General features: G+C 37.9%; 3 protein-coding genes across 4 annotated transcripts; 2 read left to right on the top strand and 1 right to left on the bottom strand.

Annotated features, from left to right (window-relative positions):
- Window positions 1–269: 269 nt before the first annotated feature.
- On the top strand, window positions 270–5934 carry LOC145906578 (adhesion G-protein coupled receptor G6-like). Of its 2 annotated transcripts, XM_082994010.1 has the most exons (10): window positions 270–428; window positions 676–797; window positions 1115–1210; window positions 1568–1666; window positions 2522–2631; window positions 4025–4232; window positions 4541–4658; window positions 4965–5107; window positions 5251–5421; window positions 5713–5934. In XM_082994010.1, the coding sequence occupies exons 1-10, from the start codon at window positions 284–286 to the stop codon at window positions 5884–5886; spliced, it is 1386 nt and encodes a 461-aa protein (XP_082850136.1). In that variant the 5' UTR covers window positions 270–283; the 3' UTR covers window positions 5887–5934. The 2 variants fall into 2 exon arrangements, with proteins under 2 accessions (XP_082850136.1, XP_082850137.1); XM_082994011.1 differs by lacking the exon at window positions 5713–5934 and having other exon boundaries at window positions 4965–5013; window positions 5251–5402.
- Window positions 5935–6229: 295 nt separating this feature from the next.
- On the top strand, window positions 6230–11665 carry LOC145905465 (intraflagellar transport protein 56-like). Its single transcript, XM_082992674.1, has 17 exons — window positions 6230–6423; window positions 6558–6692; window positions 7048–7143; window positions 7242–7356; window positions 7476–7525; window positions 7647–7792; window positions 7905–7974; window positions 8205–8381; window positions 8647–8749; window positions 9085–9194; window positions 9248–9311; window positions 9545–9633; window positions 10036–10119; window positions 10189–10258; window positions 10402–10508; window positions 10726–10859; window positions 11129–11665. Exons 1-17 carry the CDS (start codon window positions 6421–6423, stop codon window positions 11241–11243), a joined length of 1668 nt encoding a protein of 555 aa, XP_082848800.1. The 5' UTR covers window positions 6230–6420; the 3' UTR covers window positions 11244–11665.
- Window positions 11666–14603: 2938 nt separating this feature from the next.
- On the bottom strand, window positions 14604–18401 carry LOC145906395 (uncharacterized). The gene is made up of 3 exons (XM_082993811.1): window positions 17855–18401; window positions 16756–16853; window positions 14604–16093 (listed from the first exon to the last, which is right to left on the bottom strand). The coding sequence occupies exons 1-3, from the start codon at window positions 18097–18099 to the stop codon at window positions 15834–15836; spliced, it is 603 nt and encodes a 200-aa protein (XP_082849937.1). The 5' UTR covers window positions 18100–18401; the 3' UTR covers window positions 14604–15833.
- Window positions 18402–18735: the final 334 nt, after the last annotated feature.

Here is an 18735-nt window from a genome sequence, read left to right as displayed (position 1 = left end):
ATTTGATAAGGAAGCCATCAACAATGCGAACTTAATCACTTCCCTGTTGACATCGTCACGTTTAATCTAAAGTGCACTTTGTAGCCATCAACGATCTAATCAATTGAACTGATAAAAGAACCGATACATTACTCCAGAGAAGGCAATGATGAATATATTTAACAAGTCTACTAGGCAGTAAGGTTGCAAGATTGTAACGAATTTTGATGCGTCTCTTTTATTTTATTCCTGTTGTGTTCAAGGCTTATAAAGGACAACGTTTTAAAAAAAGCAACATTGTAAAATGAAGGCTTATATTTTGCTTGGTTTTGTTGTGGAAATTCTTGCCTGCAAAAATGTTGCCTCAAGCAAGACACCGATGTTTGTTCAGTGGAGTTGTTCGGTGATGCTAGAAATGTTGGATCGCCCGTCCAGTAGCGGAGAAAGCGGTAAGGATATGCGTTGTTTGTTGTTCGTTGCAGTTTTGAAACTGTATTGAAAAGTTGGTTTTAAATCGTATTCGAATAAGGTGAAACAAATGGAACAAATTAAACTGTTTTAGTTTTTTTCGAATGCTTTGTAAAGCTTGGAATTAAGCACACTTGCCTGTTGCTTTATTGGGCAGCATATTAACATGATGTTAAGCGGAATCATACCCTGCGAAAGTCCTACCAAATTGTCATGTTTGACTCCTAGAGACAGTTGACAACATGACTTCTGTTACGACCTTTTCACCTCCCATAGAAACGCTACAATGGCATTTTAATGCTGTTTGGAATGTGTCAGTGAACTCATCAGCGATCCAACAAGCTGACAAGGCAAATACAACATTTTCACAATTGAAATTCAGCCGATTAGTTTGTTATGCAATAAACTGCCACTTAATAGAAATTGACGCACGCATTCGTTTATTATTCACAAGAACTCAAGAGAGTTTTTTGCTATTTTTATTACTTTGTTTGTGACTAAACGTACAGTTTTCATACTTTTTTTGACGAAAAGTTTTTTTAAATTATTTTGCAAAGAAATGCGCTTGAATGAAAAACATTGCGAGTTAAAGTTCAAATTTCCTTAAGCGCGAACGTGACTTCCCGTCAAACTTGTACACATTAAATGATCTCGCTTACACCCCCAGCTTTGCCAATCGCTGTTCAACCTCATGGATGCCGGAAACGTCAGTCTGAACACGCAAAACGTAGTCGCTCTGCAAATTGCCTTCAGTTCAAAGGGGGTAAGTTGAAATATACGGAAATATGTGCAATTTGCAAATATTCATCCATGAACAAATGGAAAACACAGCTATAATGACATAAAAACCCATTTCATAAAGCATTACGTTCGTTATGTTTTAATCGGATCTAAATCCGTTTGCCCTTTTCTCTGTTTGATATTATATACCCCGTGAAGCCAAGTTTGTTATAAAATACCTTGGCAAGGACACGGTGTCGCGCTGGTATGTAAGTGATGCCATGTATATATGCCACTGATAATGCCAAATGGTCAGATTTCCGTTCATTGCACTTTAAATGCTCAGCTGTACGCCATGTACAAAGGTTAGGATATACACTAAGTAATCGTGTCTTTGCAGGCGAGCACCCTGCTCACGTGCAAGACGGGCGCAGGCAAACCTTCCTATGAATGTTTAGGGCTCCATCCATCTCTTCGGGAGGACCTGGCTTTGCTCTTTGTAAGTCTTCTGCGATATTTTCACGACAATCTTTGCGAAATGTAAGCTAATAGCTTTTCCTCGTGCACCTATTGTTGGCCGGGAATATTGCAATTGTGAATGTGGCTATTCTGTCACCAAGACGTCGATATGTTTACAGCAGACCTACGCCAGAACGCGCGTGCGTTAACATTTTCCCAAACGAGTTTCGCCAGAAGAGTTTAATTTAAGTTACACCAGCACGCATCAACGTGTCAAGTTAAATTTATAAAGGTAAAAAGAAAGAGATTGGATTCTATTTGGTGATCTATCTACAAACAAAGCTTGCCCTTCGTTAAATTCGATCAAGAAAAGCAATGCTAACATCGGTGTATCACCAGCATTCATCCGTATACAAAGGAGCGGAAACGCATACTTCCCTACTTCTTGCAATATACAGTTCAAATACGCGCCAAAAAACTCCTTGATAGGAACAAGCATATTGGCCCTTGAGAAGAAAAATCGTGCCGGAGCGATTTTTGGAGATCGCATGGGGTTGTATCAAGCCTTGCGGTAAAAATCCGTTTTAAAGCAAACTATGGTGCTCGTGGGACATTCTTTGATATTCATGGTCCCCTGAGACTCGAATGGATCCCAGTGCGCTGCACCAGCTGCACCCCTCTTGTGGGGCCTGTATCCGGCAAACTAGATTGAAATATTAGGTTTACAGGCTTCGCAGCCCAGACATGCCTGTAAACCTAATGATCTCGATACGATAGCTGTGATCGCCAAGTAATGACCTGCGCAGTTGGGCGATCCTGCCAATCATGCCTTTGCATGAACATCTGCGTAGACATGAATTACATTCATATGTCGTTAAACGATCTTGCATTGCAGAACACAAAGCGAGCAGGAACCAACGAGGTGGCCAGCATCCTGAGCACCATCGCTTGTTCCGTATCAATTTTCTTCTTTGCTCTGACCATAATCATTCATCTGGTCATCAGGTAATTTTTTTGTTGTCCCCAATGTAAATCACAGTAATATGTTTCAAACGTTCTGGCAAACCTTATGACAAAAACGTAGACATCCAATTGGGGAGGAAATTTTTCGAGGGTTTACTCGAGTAAAATGTTTCGGTTTGAAATATTTGATATCGGAATTTCCAATACAGAAGTATTTGACCTTTACCTACACATTACCAATAGCGAACCTAAATGTTACATAAACTTCAAAAAGAAAGTCAGATTCGAATATAAGGAAATTTGTCACCACGCTCATGTGTGCAAGCATGGTTTGCATATAGGTAGCATGATTTTATATCATTGCATTTAACACAACGCAAAAAAAGTCCGCATTTTCAAACATTCTATTTAACAACGACGAAACTTATACCCTTGCAACATAATACAAACAAACGTCGCGAATTTACAAACCAACGGTGGAATATTAATAATTGAAATAACCGCCAATGCTTGCCAACGTTCATATTTCACCCACATAATTTCGTGTCTTTTGCATTTACTTTATTTTCACCACGTATGTTTCCAATTGTTTTTCTTACACTCAATTTCACGATCACGCATGTCTTTCTCTTTGAGGGTTTACCACAAAATAGTGCAAAATTAATCAGGTCCAAGTTACCCCCTAGACCTACTCGTCGAGGTTACAAGGTGCGTTTTCCCATAAAGGAGCATATTTGTCCCGGCGAAGACTGGTTAATTGCGTCATGCATTATTTAATGAAATTTTATGCCATTGCACCCCTTTGTGCGCAGAAATAAGAAACTGCTTTCCAGACAAACAGAATTTCTGTCCAAAACCGAGTGAGTAGTACAATAAAATAAATGTATTGCCGAGCGCCCAATATACCATGATGTATGCATTTGTCATTGCGATCTTGCAAACAGCTCGGTTGTATATGATTATTCTTATACATAGCTGCTTAGAATAAGTTTGTTTTGTCCAATGCATGACCGTCTGTTAACCATCTTGCATGAGGCGGTGGAGCAACATAAGTACGCCGAGTATTCAGCAAAAATTACTGTAAATACTTTTGTCGAAATTTAGCCTACTTTTGAGTTATGGCCGGCTATATTCTCTGGTAAACCCAGGCTATTTCGGTTGGATTGATTTGCTTTTTAAAGAAGGAAGCAATTACATTGATTAAAATTAAATCGGTGTCGTTTCGCTCGTCAAAACGTTCGTATCACTTCCCTTTATGACCTGACACGTGCTTCACTAAATGTGAAAAGTTTCCGTCAAGGTCATTTTGGTCTTGGTCATGACCTGACTAAAATCACTTCAGATTAGGGTGAAAAGGTCATTTTACAATCAAATGCTTATATGTGAATACCAGAGAATCATAAACCTTAAAAACATTAAACCTTTCTTATTTCAGGGAAACGCGCAAAAGGCGACCAGTAAAGATTCTATTAAACATCTGCGTCACCCTCATGACAGCAATGTTGATATTTATGATTGGGGTGAAAAGGACGGAGACAGATGCAGGTTGCTTAATTGTCACCTTCTTACTTCACTACTGTTACCTCGCCGCTTGGTGTTGGATGGCAGCATACAGCTACGACATCTATCTTTCATTGGTCAAGGTAAGTAAAATAACCAAAGTTACGGCGTTGTTTTCGGTAAACTGGTTGATTTTTTTTAATATGGTGGCACACAGTATTGGTTTAACCACACGCCTTAGGTATAAACAAAATTTACCCATTACAGCTTGATATAATTTTTTCATGGAAAGTGTTTGGGAGTTTGTTGATATACTTATTAACAGTAAAACACCATTCTCAATATAGCTAATCTTCTTTGTAAAAATTAACACAGTTGTATTGAGAATTGCATCATGCCTTGCAGCAACAGCAGCGGGATAAAGTGCCTATATGATTCGCAATATGTTCAGGTCTTCACAGAATACAGATGGTACATGCAAAAATTATGTTTGATGGCCTACGGTCTTCCCCTGGTCATTGTTGTTGTTACCATCGCTGCTACCGCACCTCAAGGAGTCGACAGTCCAAGTAAGTTAAAATATGCTAAAGAGAAACGCCAGCATATTTGATTTACGTCAAAATAATTTCAACAATTTATTTAATTACTCCCGGGGCTTCGAACCGATTGCATGACAACACGGTGCATTAAAACAGACTGTTGTGCGATGGTGCATTTAGGTTTGATGTATTTTGTATTGTTTGAACAATGTTACGCTTTCAAACAGACTACACTGCTTAATTTCTGACCCTAACTCGGTCCAAATAAGATTTTGGACAAGTAGTACACAGGGTTGTCCAAGTTCTAGCTTAAAACGCAAAGATTTCTTTCTACAGATTATTACAGGGCGCCCAACGTGTGTTGGTTGAACAACGATGCTCTTCGGTATGGATTCACGCTTCCAATTGGTCTTATGCTGCTCGTAAACTTGTCTATGTTTGTGCTTGTCATACGAGAAGTCCACAAAATGAACGACAAAGTATTTTGAAAAACATTGTTTTAACTATCTCTTCATAAATATTAACTGTAGCCCTGCTTTGAGAATATCCTTGTTTTGTTATTTCTACTCAGTCGATATTGTTTTTTTTTCAAAACGTGTTTCCTCTTGGTTCACGTTACCAGGTGGAGACGCCTCAACTAAAGCACAGCGCCAAACAATGCGTTCTGGTAGCGGTCACCATGACAACGATGAATGGTGCATTGTGGGTTTCGGGGATCGTTATCACTTTTTCCAGCGACCAAGTATTTCGCGACGTTCTCAGTTGGACTTTCATGATAAGTAATTCCCTTCAGGTAAACGGCGACGGCCAGATTTTATTCTCAGGCAACAGAGTATGTAGCATACGACTGCCAATCGCATTATCACTTCCGATTTTATCAATTTAAGACGAACTTTCATGTCGTTTAACGACGTTTTTACAAAAAAAAAATTATTAATTATCAGTTAATCTTTGAAAATGTCTGCATAACAAATTACCAATTAAGATTTTTATGTATTTTATCGCCTTAAAATCAAGAAACTGTTGCTTCATTCATGTTAATTAGCAAAGTTTATTATTCTTCCGTAAATCGTTGTATCCACAGGGTTTGTTTGTATTTCTCTTAACCTGCGTGAGGCCTCAAACCATACGACAAGCTTGGACTCAAGAGATTTGTAGGATTTGTTGCAGACGTTCTATCGGAGGAGCGATAGGCAGTCCTACTGGCAATGCGACAACCACTACAACATTTCGCACCGACTCCGTTCGCAGATCTTAAAATTCGACAATTATCGTTCAAACTTGGTTGTTAATACTCTGTTTATAATGTCCCTGTTTATTGTGATAAAATAAAATTTTGAAAGTTTGGCTGGAAAGGTTGACGCCAGAACAAACAGTGAAAGACACAAAAAGAGTTGCACGCTTTTTTCTTAGTGTAAATTCTATCTTGTCAATAATTAAAAAATATATTATTCACCTCGAATCCAACATTTTCGTTCTTAGGTTTTCAATAGATAAATTGCTATCTTGTAAAAAAATATTTCCGCGTTTATCATTTTATATGCTATGATTTCTATAAACCGCTGGAAATAAGGAGATGCCCTACGAAATCCAAGATTGACGGAAGAGTCCCTAAAAAATGTTTTGCAATAGTTACCAATAGAAAAAAGAGGTAGTTGCACAGACATACTTTGTTTGAAACGTTGTTATGCTTGGTTGCAAGTAGTTTTTACATCTATATTTCACTGAATCAGCGTTCTTTCAAGTCGCCAGCAACTTTAGGCCAAATCCATCCAACCGCCAAAATAAAAAAATGGTATGGTATATTTAGGCTATATTGTATGGGTTATTATGACATAGTAGAAGAATTGAATTTTGTTTCATATCGTGCTTTTATTGTACATATTTAATTTACGTGTTTTTGAACATGTAATTGATAATTGGTTTCAGATTCTTTCACGACAAAAACCAGCTGTCGGAGGTACAAGCAATGTTGACAAAGAGAAAAGTGACAAAAAGAAAATGCCAAAACTTGATGATCTTCTATCTGCAAGAGACTATATGGGTGCTATGACCCTACTTGAGGTTTCTGAAACTTTTATGCTGTCTTATTGGCAATCAAATCACACATATTATAGTCATGAAAAATAAGTTTGTTTTTGACTGTAAGCCAGATTGAATAAACTGTAATGTGCGGGAGGACATACCTTCTGCACAGATTTAGTTGGTAATATGCACCAAAATACTGTGATAATGCATTAACATACGAAAAATGTTTGCTTGTCTGCGCAATTAACGTTCACTAGAACAAAGTCTTCTGTGCAAATCAAAAACTGCTTCAACTGCTGTCTCAAATATTAAACTAGTTGATGAATAATGAATGCTAATTGCAAACTGTTTGATAAATTTGTCTAATTTCTTGTGTTCGTTTTTTCTTTAGTTTAGTAAACATACCAGTGACAAAGCAACAGAATCGACAGATTTGTGGATTGGATATTGTGCTTTCCACCTTGGGGAATACAAAAAATCATATGAGGTTGCAAAATACATTTTATTTAACTTTGCTCTTTTCGTATATGGCAACATGTGTACAGTTGGTAGCATTGAAAATTCTAAACTTGTTTTTCCTCAAAGATTTATACGGAAGCTTGTAAAAAGCCTGGAGTCGATCCCAATGTGTGGGCAAATCTTGCTTGCTGCTGTTTCTGCTTGGGTATGTACAAGGAAGCTGATGATGCTTGCATGAAAGGTAAGCCACTAGGCATATTTCAAAGGTTGCATGTCAATGTAAAAAGTACCATCATCGGTAAAAAGAATGTGTGTAATTTATAATATATCTTTGTAAATGCCATTTTCCACCTTTTTTAGCACCAAAGTCTCAACTGCAGAATCGACTCCTATTTCACCTTTCTCATAAGGTAGATGTATATACTGAGCTTCAACTTTTTCTTTATGTGATCAAGTTTTGGATGGTTTACTTAATATTTCTGTATGATTTTTTTTTTTGCCAAGCTTTGCACTCAATGATTACATTTGTAGTTTAACGATGAAAAACGACTGATGGCTTTTCACCAAAACTTGCAAGATCAGTTTGAAGACCAGATGTGTTTGGCTTCTATCCATTACATGAGGTCCCACTATCAGGAGTCTATTGACATTTATAAAAGAATTTTGCTTGAAAACAGGTTTGTTTGTTTGTTTGTTGGAAATGAAATACCACTTATAAATGGTTAGAAAGTAAATAAAATATATATACAAATACAAAATCTAAATGAAATGAAAAACATTTTGTTTCAGGGAGTTTTTGGCTCTGAATGTGTATGTGGCATTGTGCTATTACAAACTTGACTACTTTGATGTCTCACAGGTATTCAAAAATGTTTTTAATAGCCACAACCAGTTGTATGTACATATAATTTCACAATATGTACTGTAGCATTGGTAAAAAAAAGTATTTCTTTTTATGATTTTCTTTCATAAAATCCATCTGGATAAAGCTATTCTTAACAAAGTTTCCATTGTGACAATAATACAAATAGGAACCATTGATTGAAAAATACATACAACTTACTAACCCGTTTTTGGTTTTGGCTGCAGGAGGTGTTGGCTGTATACCTTCAGACCTTCCCAGACAGTGCAACTGCTGTTAACCTGAAAGCTTGCAACCACTTCAAGCTGTATAACGGGAAGGCAGCTGAAAGTGAACTAAAGCATTTGCAAGATATTGCATCACCATCATTCCTATTTGCCTCCGAGTTGGTCAAGCACAATCTTGTGAGTATTTGCCTATCGATTTGTTTAAGATTTATAATTAGGTTCTTCAGATAGCTAAATAATTTTTTTATTTAAAGCTTAAAATTAAATTTTAATTATTTTAAACCACTTTTAAAAAAAATATTTTTAATTTGTTTGTTCAAACTTTTCTACATTCGTTTGTTTTCTGAATTGCCCAAATATAGCTTTATCATGAATCTGAATTTTAGTACATGTATGGTATTGCTATAGAAGTGATAAAAATTAAAAGTAGCTGTGTTTTAAGGTTGTGTTCAGAGGTGGTGAAGGTGCGTTGCAAGTTCTTCCACCTTTGATTGACGTCATACCTGAGGCAAGACTCAACCTGGTCATATATTATCTACGACAAGGTGACTTTATCTTAATAATTTTCAAAAATGATTTAAATGAACCTAATCCATAGTTACTGACAATTTTAACATGGTTTTGCTGAAAGTCTATAAAGTTGTCCTGTTAGTATTCAGCATATTTTCATTCCTTGAACTTTTTTTGTTTTTGGATTTAGGATAAACCTGTAATTATTTTTGGAGAATTACAGTCATAACAGAGTTAACAAACTTGTCTGCCAAAATACTTTTACAATAGCTATATTGGCTATATTGTATACATAAACTAATGGAGTTCTTTATTACTCGTTGAAAACAACTTATGATTTGACAAACTATAATGCCATTTGTGTTTTAAGACGACCTAATGGAGGCTTATGGTTTGATCAAAGATCACGAGCCAACCACACCACAGGAATATATTATCAAAGCTGTAGTGAACGCTGCCTTGGGCCAAGAACAAGGATCGGTGAGTCGTTCAATACTTCTTTGTTAGCTGATGATAAAACTTGTTTTTCACAGAGAGAACACGTCAAGATGGCTCAGCAATATTTCCAACTGGTCGGCGGATCTGCCAGCGAATGCGGTAAAATAGATATTTGCTGAAAATTTTAAATTCGTAATGAGTCAAGTTGTTTATTCAATCAAAACCGCCCATAGCATCGTTATTTGTTTTAAATCCGACTAAATGTTCGGTTGTGTATAACGTTATGTTAAAAACGCCAGAAATTGGCATTCGCATTAATTGTGCAAGAAAATATGAATGTTATGTTTCGGGCAACTCTCTGGGTCCACATAACGTCATATTTTTGTACACAGACACTATTCCTGGTCGCCAGTGCATGGCATCCTGTTTCTTCTTACTCAAACAATTCGACGACGTTCTCATATATCTCAACTCGATCAAGGTAAACATTTTAAAGCCACATTCTAGTTTATACGCACGTGGTGTACGTAACCAACGCAACTGGCGTTACTGGCCTTTAGTGCGATCAGCATTGAAAGAAATACATAAATGTTTTTTTGCATTTTGGACAACATCTAAATTGTCTTGACACTGGCATCATAGATGGAGCAGTCCACAAAACCAAGTTGTTTTAACTCTCTGGCAACTATCAAAAACAAATGCACAATGATTGCCAACTTTCCAAAACGTTTTAAAGCAAATGAACTAGAGCAGTAGGTGCACTTATTTTGAAACGATTAAAGCGGTTAGTTGTAGCATACACTGTACAGCGGTACGCCAAAAGAATACCTTAAACCACAAGTTTATCACAGCAGAAATACTATGTACTACTCTGTTTCTCCAGACGTATTTCTACAACGAGGACGTATTCAACTTCAACTACGCCCAGGCCAAAGCAGCCTCCGGAAACTTTAAGGAAGCAGAAGAGGTCTGATCTTTGCATTGCGCTAATGGGATTGTTTGTAGCGCAAAGATAAAACGTGTTTTTTTCCAACAGACTTTTCTTTTGATACAAAGCGAGAAGATACGGAATGACTACGTGTATATCAGCTGGCTGTCGAGATGCTGTAAGTCGTTTTGTTTGTAATTGTTGTCCAATGCCTTGTATTATATGTTGTGTCATATGCGAAAACATTTGTCGTCTGTTTTATAGAAAAAAAATATAGTTTATCTAACCTTTTTTTGCAACACATGTAATGCTTATGTAAAGATATAATGAACAAGAGAGGGCGGTTGGCATGGGAACTCTACTTGAAAATGGAAACTTCCGGGGAGTCGTTCAGTCTTCTGCAACTAATCGCGAACGACTGTTACAAGGTACACAACCCTAGCCCTTTATAAATCTAATATCTCGAAGGAATTGTACAAAGCATTTTAATTTGTTTTGACGACTATTTTTTCAACTAAAATCTTTGACACCTATGTTGCAACAATTTATCGCAACCCTGAATTGCTGCGTCACCAAACTATGACGTAATTTTTGGTTTTTACGTCACCGTCAAGATACCAACTGCATCGTGTTTGTTTCTTACAGATGGGTCAGTTCTACATCTCGGCAAAAGCATTTGATGTTCTAGAACGCCTGGATCCGAATCCCGAATACTGGGAGGGAAAACGTGGTGCATGCGTAGGATTGTTCCAGATGATTATTGCTGGACAAGAACCAAGGTATTCGAATTTTGAATGGAAAATAACTTATTTTTGTACCAGAACTCTTAGTTTTAAAGTAAATTAGCCTGACATCAATTGCAGGTAAGTTGTAATTACAGCTTGACCAACCTTATATGATCGGTTAACATAAGTGTAGCTTATCATTATGTTCCTACAAAACTTAATTTCCTTAACGCGCTCTGTGAGGTAACAATCGTATTTGTGTTTACTTTTGCTTCTTCCACAGAATTTTAAAAGCGATTCCTCTATACTTGCTTATTACACAGGGAAACGCTACGCGAAGTTCTCTTGTTGCTGCGTAACACCAACAACCCGCAAGTCGAATACATCGCGATGACCATAAAGAAATGGGGGAAAGAAAACAGGGTGCCCCTGCAGTAGTTGCCATTCATAAACTGGAAATCCCAATCGCCCGAAGCCCAAGTTACGTTTGCTGACTCATTGCACTGACTCACGATGACGCGGCAACCCTAGTCAAGTTTATTTTGATCAAAACAATAGTTTCAATTTAAAGAAACGGTGTTATTGTGTTTGTTTATTTTTGAACTCGAGTTTCGGCATTATCTAATTGTGGGGCACAAAATGGTTCTTGTTACGTCATAACCCCACTGTGGTAATGCTTCAAGAAGACTCCTTTATAGATGGAAATGTTGATATAACTTTTGTTGTTGATGCTTGCTTTGGACATGCGAAAATGGTGTGAATTCTTATTAGGCCTGTACAGTTGATGACTTTCTGGAGTTTCGAATGTGTTGTCAATAGTTGCTATGTTTTAATCGTGAGTTGAAATACATTTATTTTTCTACCTGCCTTCGGTCAGAGGTGTTGTCTTCCAAAGAACAAAAAGTTATTGATTAACTTTGCCGTGCAAACATACTTGCTTGGTCGTTTGATTAAGCGAGCTTTGGTCAGCGACGTTTCACATCAATTGTAAATGTACAGTGCGGTCTGAAATCAGTCGTCTAAACGCATAATATTCGTTTAACAGTTGTTTCGATCCAATAGCCAAACCAAAATATTTTATTTCAGATATACTATAATACTGATATGGCATCAAATATAATAAACATTTAAAAAAAAAGGTACCGTCACAAGAATACTTGTCGATATTTGCTACCACAGTGCTGGAAGCTACATTTAGCTTGACGCAAAAATGCACAATATCAAAAGTTCTTGGTTTTTTTTCCGAAGACATTTGCAGTAAGTGAGGCCCTAACATACTGTATATGGTTGCATTTGCGAAAATCCCCCTCCAGTTTGGCATAAAAACGCGTCACCCATTCCTATAGGCTTGCATGTCACTTTTTCTTGCCTTGAGGGAGCAGTGCTGTGCCATGGTAATCCACCCATCTTGGCATTACCGCAAATTAGTTCATCACTTTGCTACAATTCCCTCCAATAAAAAGGATATTGTCCTATATAAATTTTGTTTCACTTTACTTTGGAGCGAATTTAGAGGCACCATTGGCGCCTCCAACCGCTTCTTGGTAGGCTGGTGGACACACCGTCGACCCCGGCAAGTCTGTTTCTTCCAACTGGATTTCGGCCGATCGTTGTATTGTGGATGATTTTTGCGACACAACATCAGCATCAGGCAGATCCCAGTAGCTCGGTGGATCCCCCGGCCTATTTGGAACACCTCCTAATTCACCCGGGAGAGTGGAGTTCTGTGGGGAAGTCGCATTACCTGTATAAAATGGATGATTTATGTCATTGTTCGAGTACTTAAGGCCTCAATACAGCTTTTTAAAATAGTACAAGTGGACTAAGTTGGAGACAGTTATGACGTGCTGATGTATGCAAGTTTGGTGTTTTCTTACCAAAATTACAGCCATATTAATAAATTACTTTTAGTGCGACAATGTATTATGTACATTTATGTGTCATATCATATGTTAAAAGCGCATCGCCAAAATTTTGTGAATACGTTTGCGGAAATGACGCTTTAAATCCATTACGTGTGACGGAAACATTAAAATGCGCACATTCTGCTATCTTAATGGCATTCAAGAGTAAACAAATGCTGCCTCGGATTATGTAACAACTTATATAATGGCGTTATGCAACGATTGGATTTTGACAGTACAACAACCAAAGCCAGCGGCAATAGAATAACACCACGTATTATACAGCTTTAAAATATTTTAGTTTGAAACAACGCCTGACGAGACGTAAGTGTTGGGGGAGTGCGCAAATTGTTTAACTTGGGCCCCTTTGGCCCCTTCCTGGCTGCTCTAGTGTCTAAAGCCCGACATTGGTAAATAAAGCCCAGTTCTACTGCTCGTTTACATGAGGTAACAAGGTTGTGTGTTCTCAAGACAAAATTATGACGTACACATACCTGCTGGTGTTTCAAATGTGAATAACCGATGCTTTAATTGTTTGTAGCAGATGTACATTCCCAAAGATAACACCACGGAAACCACAGCTAATATCAGGATAAACCATTCTCTGCAATGAATTGCATGCAGTTAACGAACACTGACCACACAAACTATAGCCAGATGAAGTGTATCAAAATAAAATACAAGTTGCGCGCTCGAAAGACTATTTAAAGGTGAAACTTTAGAGTTATTGGAGAACTTGACATTTGTATATGAGGCTTGTGAAATAGAACTAGTAGGTCATATTTCCGCACAAAGTATACTAAGTTCGACTGCGGTTTTCGTGACCTATAATGCCGTGCAAAACAGGGGCGTATCAAACATGTTAAAGTACAGAACCGATCATGATAGGTTTGGTCGCGTACGCTTACGTTTGATGTACAGAAGGTGCTGCTTCGGCCACCGAGCTAGTGGTTGATTGTGTTAAATCCATTCCGGTCTTGATGCAATGTCGTCTGTACTGCCTGTTAAAACGTACGGATAATATAAGCTGTCTGTTTCTACATTTTATGCTAATCGTCAAAAAACGCCATATCACAAACCTTGACTGAAGCGTTGAAATCTGTTGTTTGTAATTTTACCCTTAGTGCAAACATAGGTTGCTGCCAACGGAATTTACCACATAAAACCTGTTGTATCCTTTGTCTACGAAGCGTCTACATTAACAACATGAAGAAAACTATTTGTGACGGTAAACTGATTGCTTGTACATTGGTCAAGTTTATGACTGTACAATTCCTAACAAACACTTCGAAATACCCTGACACTAATACCACAGTGGTTGTACACCAGGCAGTTCCGACTGCAAAATGGCGTTTCTTCGATAACGCGGTTGCATTGCATGAAATATTCAAAAGATGGCAGCCGTAATTACGAAACATTTACAATTCCCTTGTCTGGTATATGTGCTCTGTAGCATACATGATAGAATCTAGCAGCACTTGCTTAGCTCGCAACGTGATAGTCACTAAACGATTGTTGCCGACTGATAAATGTTAGGCTAACGCTCAATGCTAGTTGCACGACATCGTATAGTGACAACACGACCGACCTAATATTTACACGAACCAATATTTGTATTTCGTCACAGCTTGTCTTGTGATTTCTCACAAAGGATTTGTGATTTGAATACAGTACAAAATACCTCTACCTAACTTTAACTAAGGTGACCACAGCAAGTAAATCAAACAGCCATGCCACAACAGGAAGTTTAAAACGCATATCAGTTTAAACACTTTTTGTGTGTTTTTCAACACTCGTTAGAATAGATAAACTACGTTTTGTTGTTGTTCAAAACCTGCCAAATAACCACAATCAGGGAAAGCGTTTTGTACCACTTGTTTATTTAATTCACCACCTTCCACAATAACAGTATCACATAAATTTGTTTAGAAAGTTGTCACTGTATAAAAGTAGTATTTTATCTCCATATTGACACAATCAGGGCTTTGCTTGGCATGTTTAAAATCCCAAACGCGTTATACCTGCGATGAAAAGAGCACATTTCATAAATTGGGGGTTATAGTAATTAGACAACCATAATCCCTCCGAAAAATCAGCAAAAAAACATATAAAAAGGCCTGATTTGTTTTAGCGGACAACCATGCTTACAAAGCACTAATATTTGGAGAATAGAAATAAAATATATTGTGTACGCATGGTGCACAGTATTAGTGAAATGTAAAAACCCAGCAATATGAGTTCACAGACAAAGTAAACACGTCACAATAGACAACAGAGCGTCCACAATGTGATAAACAATGCAGAGAAAACTGGACTGAAAAAGTCAATCACAAAATTGGATCTAAAAACAAAAGCAGAGATAAAGCCACCTTTATATCGTATTAGAGGTCAGAAGAATGGAATTAGTGGAAAAAAACATGTTGGTATTAAATGTACGAAGTTATAAGTTCTACAGCAGTGAGTTTATCGCCTGACTTAATTTAACCTTTCACAGTGCTAACGTAGAAGTACTGTAAAACGTCCATAACCATATACAGTTTTAATGCATTACTTAAATTACAACAACAAACATATCCCTTTTGTTGGTCTAGCGCTAAACACTTTTCTTGGCAAAGCAAGGTTTGAAAATGCCAATGAAAGTCGTGTTCGGACAAGCTACCGGCAGTAAATAATTCCTACATGAACAACTTTAAAACTGCTTTACTGTAAAATTAATAGCGGCCCGCACGTAGCAAAACAAGCGAAAGAGACTTATTTTTAGCAGCGCGCTTGACCTTTCACGTCATAATGGCGCAAGGTCATGACTGACCTACGTAATAAGGCCAGCAATGCGGAAACAGGGAGAGTTTTTGGAAAGGTGAGAAAGTTTAGGCGCACTTCCACAAAACAACATGCTATAGTGACGTCACAATGCCTTGGGATGTTTGTGGAAAACACCACATCCTGGCCGTCCGAACTCTCGGCTGTTTAACAACTTTTAAAGAGAAAAGTAGTGATTGGATGTTGGACGGGACAAACATCTTGAGGTGAATCATTCGCATTGGCAAGACTCCAAGCAGCTGCAGCCATCTAGCGGCAACTTTTCTTCCCGCAGAGGGATCTGGTAAAGTTACGAAAGCTTGCATCAGCTAACGAAAGGTTCTTGATAAGGCGGCGGCAGTACAGCCACCGCGCGTCCACCGAGGGTTTTTAGAAACGACGAACCATCGCTGCTTCTGCTGGATATGCTTCCGTCTGCTGCAAATTCGTATTTGGGGGGTAATGCCACTGATAATTCGGAATATCTTGGTGGATCGAAAGCAATTACGTCGTCGGGTCTGTTATCTTGATGGAGATTTTCGCAGCTTTCAGCGCTTTGAAAACTTCCTTCCTCGTCCTTGCAACCTGAAATTCGAAGTAAATCCATCAAAACAAAATACCGCGTGCTTTATAAAAATCGGGCGGTGAAACTTAAATTGCCCGCTGTGGTCATTTTGGACATTGAGCGTTTGTTTAAATCAGAGGTTCCCGGACTTTGCGTCGTTTTAAGTTTGCAAGGAAGAAAATTTGGCTTTTTTGGTGGAAAATGCAGGCAAGTAACAAGTTAATTCGGCCTTGTGCGACTAAAAATTGTAAACATAGAGGAAAAAATCTTCCTGATAGATTAAAATTGGTGAGTTAAAGTGCTTTGAATAATTCCAAGTGTTTTACACGCGAAAAAAGCTTGAGAACAAATGATTTCTATGTTAACACTATATTTTGATTTCTATGACAAAATCAGCATACAAACGAGTTAATAGGAAATAAGAATTAAATTGAACCCAAAACAATTTTTGCGTACTTTTATCGAAAGGCCCGCACGCCGAATTTTATGGGTCGCGAAGAGTCAACGTCACACCAAGTACAACATTCATTTCATTGCAATTATTTGTTGCAATTAAATATATAAATATACTACAAAACTTTATGAGGAATAATCTAACTGGACAAAAGGGTTTGGGAAGCCCAGGATTAGAGCAATGTTTTATACATATCAAATGTATAAATTACACGGTAATTAGACTTACAGTAGCTCTTTTGACGTTCTAGTCCAAAGCGTTTGTAACAGATTGTTATGAGTGCCGTTGCAACGACCGCTGCCACTATGAAAATCAGAACAAAAACCCTGCAAAAGAAAAATAATTTCCTATTCCAGTATGTTAATGACACGTTTGTTGTTCTAACACGTAAAATCTGCTAACTCCGCGGTACCTATATATAAACGCTTAAAGAAAGATCAAAGCAACAGCCACAAAGCTACTTGCAAACACCTCCTTTGCCTATAGAACCGCATCTGTAATTTTTTGCTTACGTCGGGATCAACTAAACCTAAATTCATCTCGAAGCCGTATTTTGGTCGCTGAGAACGTATCGGTGGCCACTACCCGCTGAAATTACGCCTCAATGGACCAATAAACCTTTTTTGCGTGGTTAGGTTACATAACCGATCATTTCGTGTTACGTAACAGGAATCGATAAGCTGTTATGCAACCCTTCATGCGCCAACAAGATAATTAAAACTTAGTAAAAACACATCAAGAAAACGACATTAGGAACGTAACAATTTGCGGACAATGTAATAAACGTATAAATACTGTCAAAAACTTAATCGGCAACAGAAAAATAAATACCTATATACAGCACCCGAATGACTGTATGGTTTAACGCTCCGGGCGTAACTGATTTCAGCCATTTTGATACATATTTATTCCACAAGCGTGTCCGCCATAACAAGAACGAAATCACTTGAAACGACAGTGGTATCTTTAAGATAATACTCGCATCTGTCTGCAGCCTGAAGGATTCATATTATTGGCTCCACTTTGCTCAAAAATTCGATCATTTTGTCAAAATAAGCGTGTTTGGAGAAGGGTATTTGCGCGAACTGAATTTCGAATAAGTATTTGTAGTTGTACGAGATATGCTTGTTTCAACATACACCTAAAAGTGTTTTGTATATAAAGCACAGAAGCTATCTAAAAAAGCAAAAAAGTTTGTGACAACATTTTGCGTACAAAATGGACGATCTGGTGTGTTGTTTACAACAAATCAAATATACATGCTTTCAAGTCTAATTTTTTCATATATTTATTAATAAAACTTTCACCTGCATCTTCCATAACTTACACATTAAATCCGTCTCCGTGCATTGTATCCGGATTTGTGGTAAAAGCTGGGGTTCTTGAAAGAACCTCGCCCTCCTCAACCAGACCAGCCAGTTCGAACTTGATTTCTTGCCATCTGCATATCTTAATAATCCTGGATCTCGCCTGCTGTGAATCAACTTGCTCGCGAGCAAGTTTGGTCAACCTTAGCTCACCGGGAGGACATCGGACATATTCCATGTTACGCAAATGCAACGAAGCCCGCATGTTGATTATACCACCTCCAATCCTTCACCACATCTACTTAGAGCTTAATCAAAATGCTTGAAAGTGCCTTTCAGTTCACTGTGGCGTACCTTATGCCCTAAGGCTATTTGGAACCTGTACCGGGAATTGGCGCCATTTGCTAACCAATTCCGATCACGTAGGCCAAGTTTTCCCCGTTTACTATACCTCGGCAGCCGTATGAAGGGGGCTTAAGGTTGCGGTTTTGCGAAGCCATATCCTCCTTACTCAGAACTGGGTCAAGCATGCGAAGATTGTAAACAAAACATTCAACCTGTGACGACAGTCGTTTTGATTTGGATCAGATTTCTCGCTTATCTCATCTTGTCCTTGTTCTGGGAAATCCGAATTCCGTTCCATAGTTAAGTCACAATAAGTCAACACTTTTTCCAAATTAACTGCTGCAAAGCTACCGCTAAATGATATTAACGATGAAATTAGCAATATGTGCAACACTAACAAAACAGCATTTCCCTAAATTCTCAGATATTTTGTGTAATTTTGTCCTCAAAGCTGTTGTTTATGTATTGTTAATCTTTGTTAGAAACAGCAATTAAACACAATACCCCAAAAATAATTAGGCTAATAACCATCGCACCTATCTCTGTAAAAACCCTG

Source organism: Ascidia mentula, chromosome 6, assembly GCF_947561715.1.
Source record: "Ascidia mentula chromosome 6, kaAscMent1.1, whole genome shotgun sequence".
NCBI lineage: Eukaryota > Metazoa > Chordata > Ascidiacea > Phlebobranchia > Ascidiidae > Ascidia > Ascidia mentula.
The sequence above is the reverse complement of the archived record's forward strand: the minus strand, read 5'-3'. Positions and strand labels throughout refer to the sequence as shown.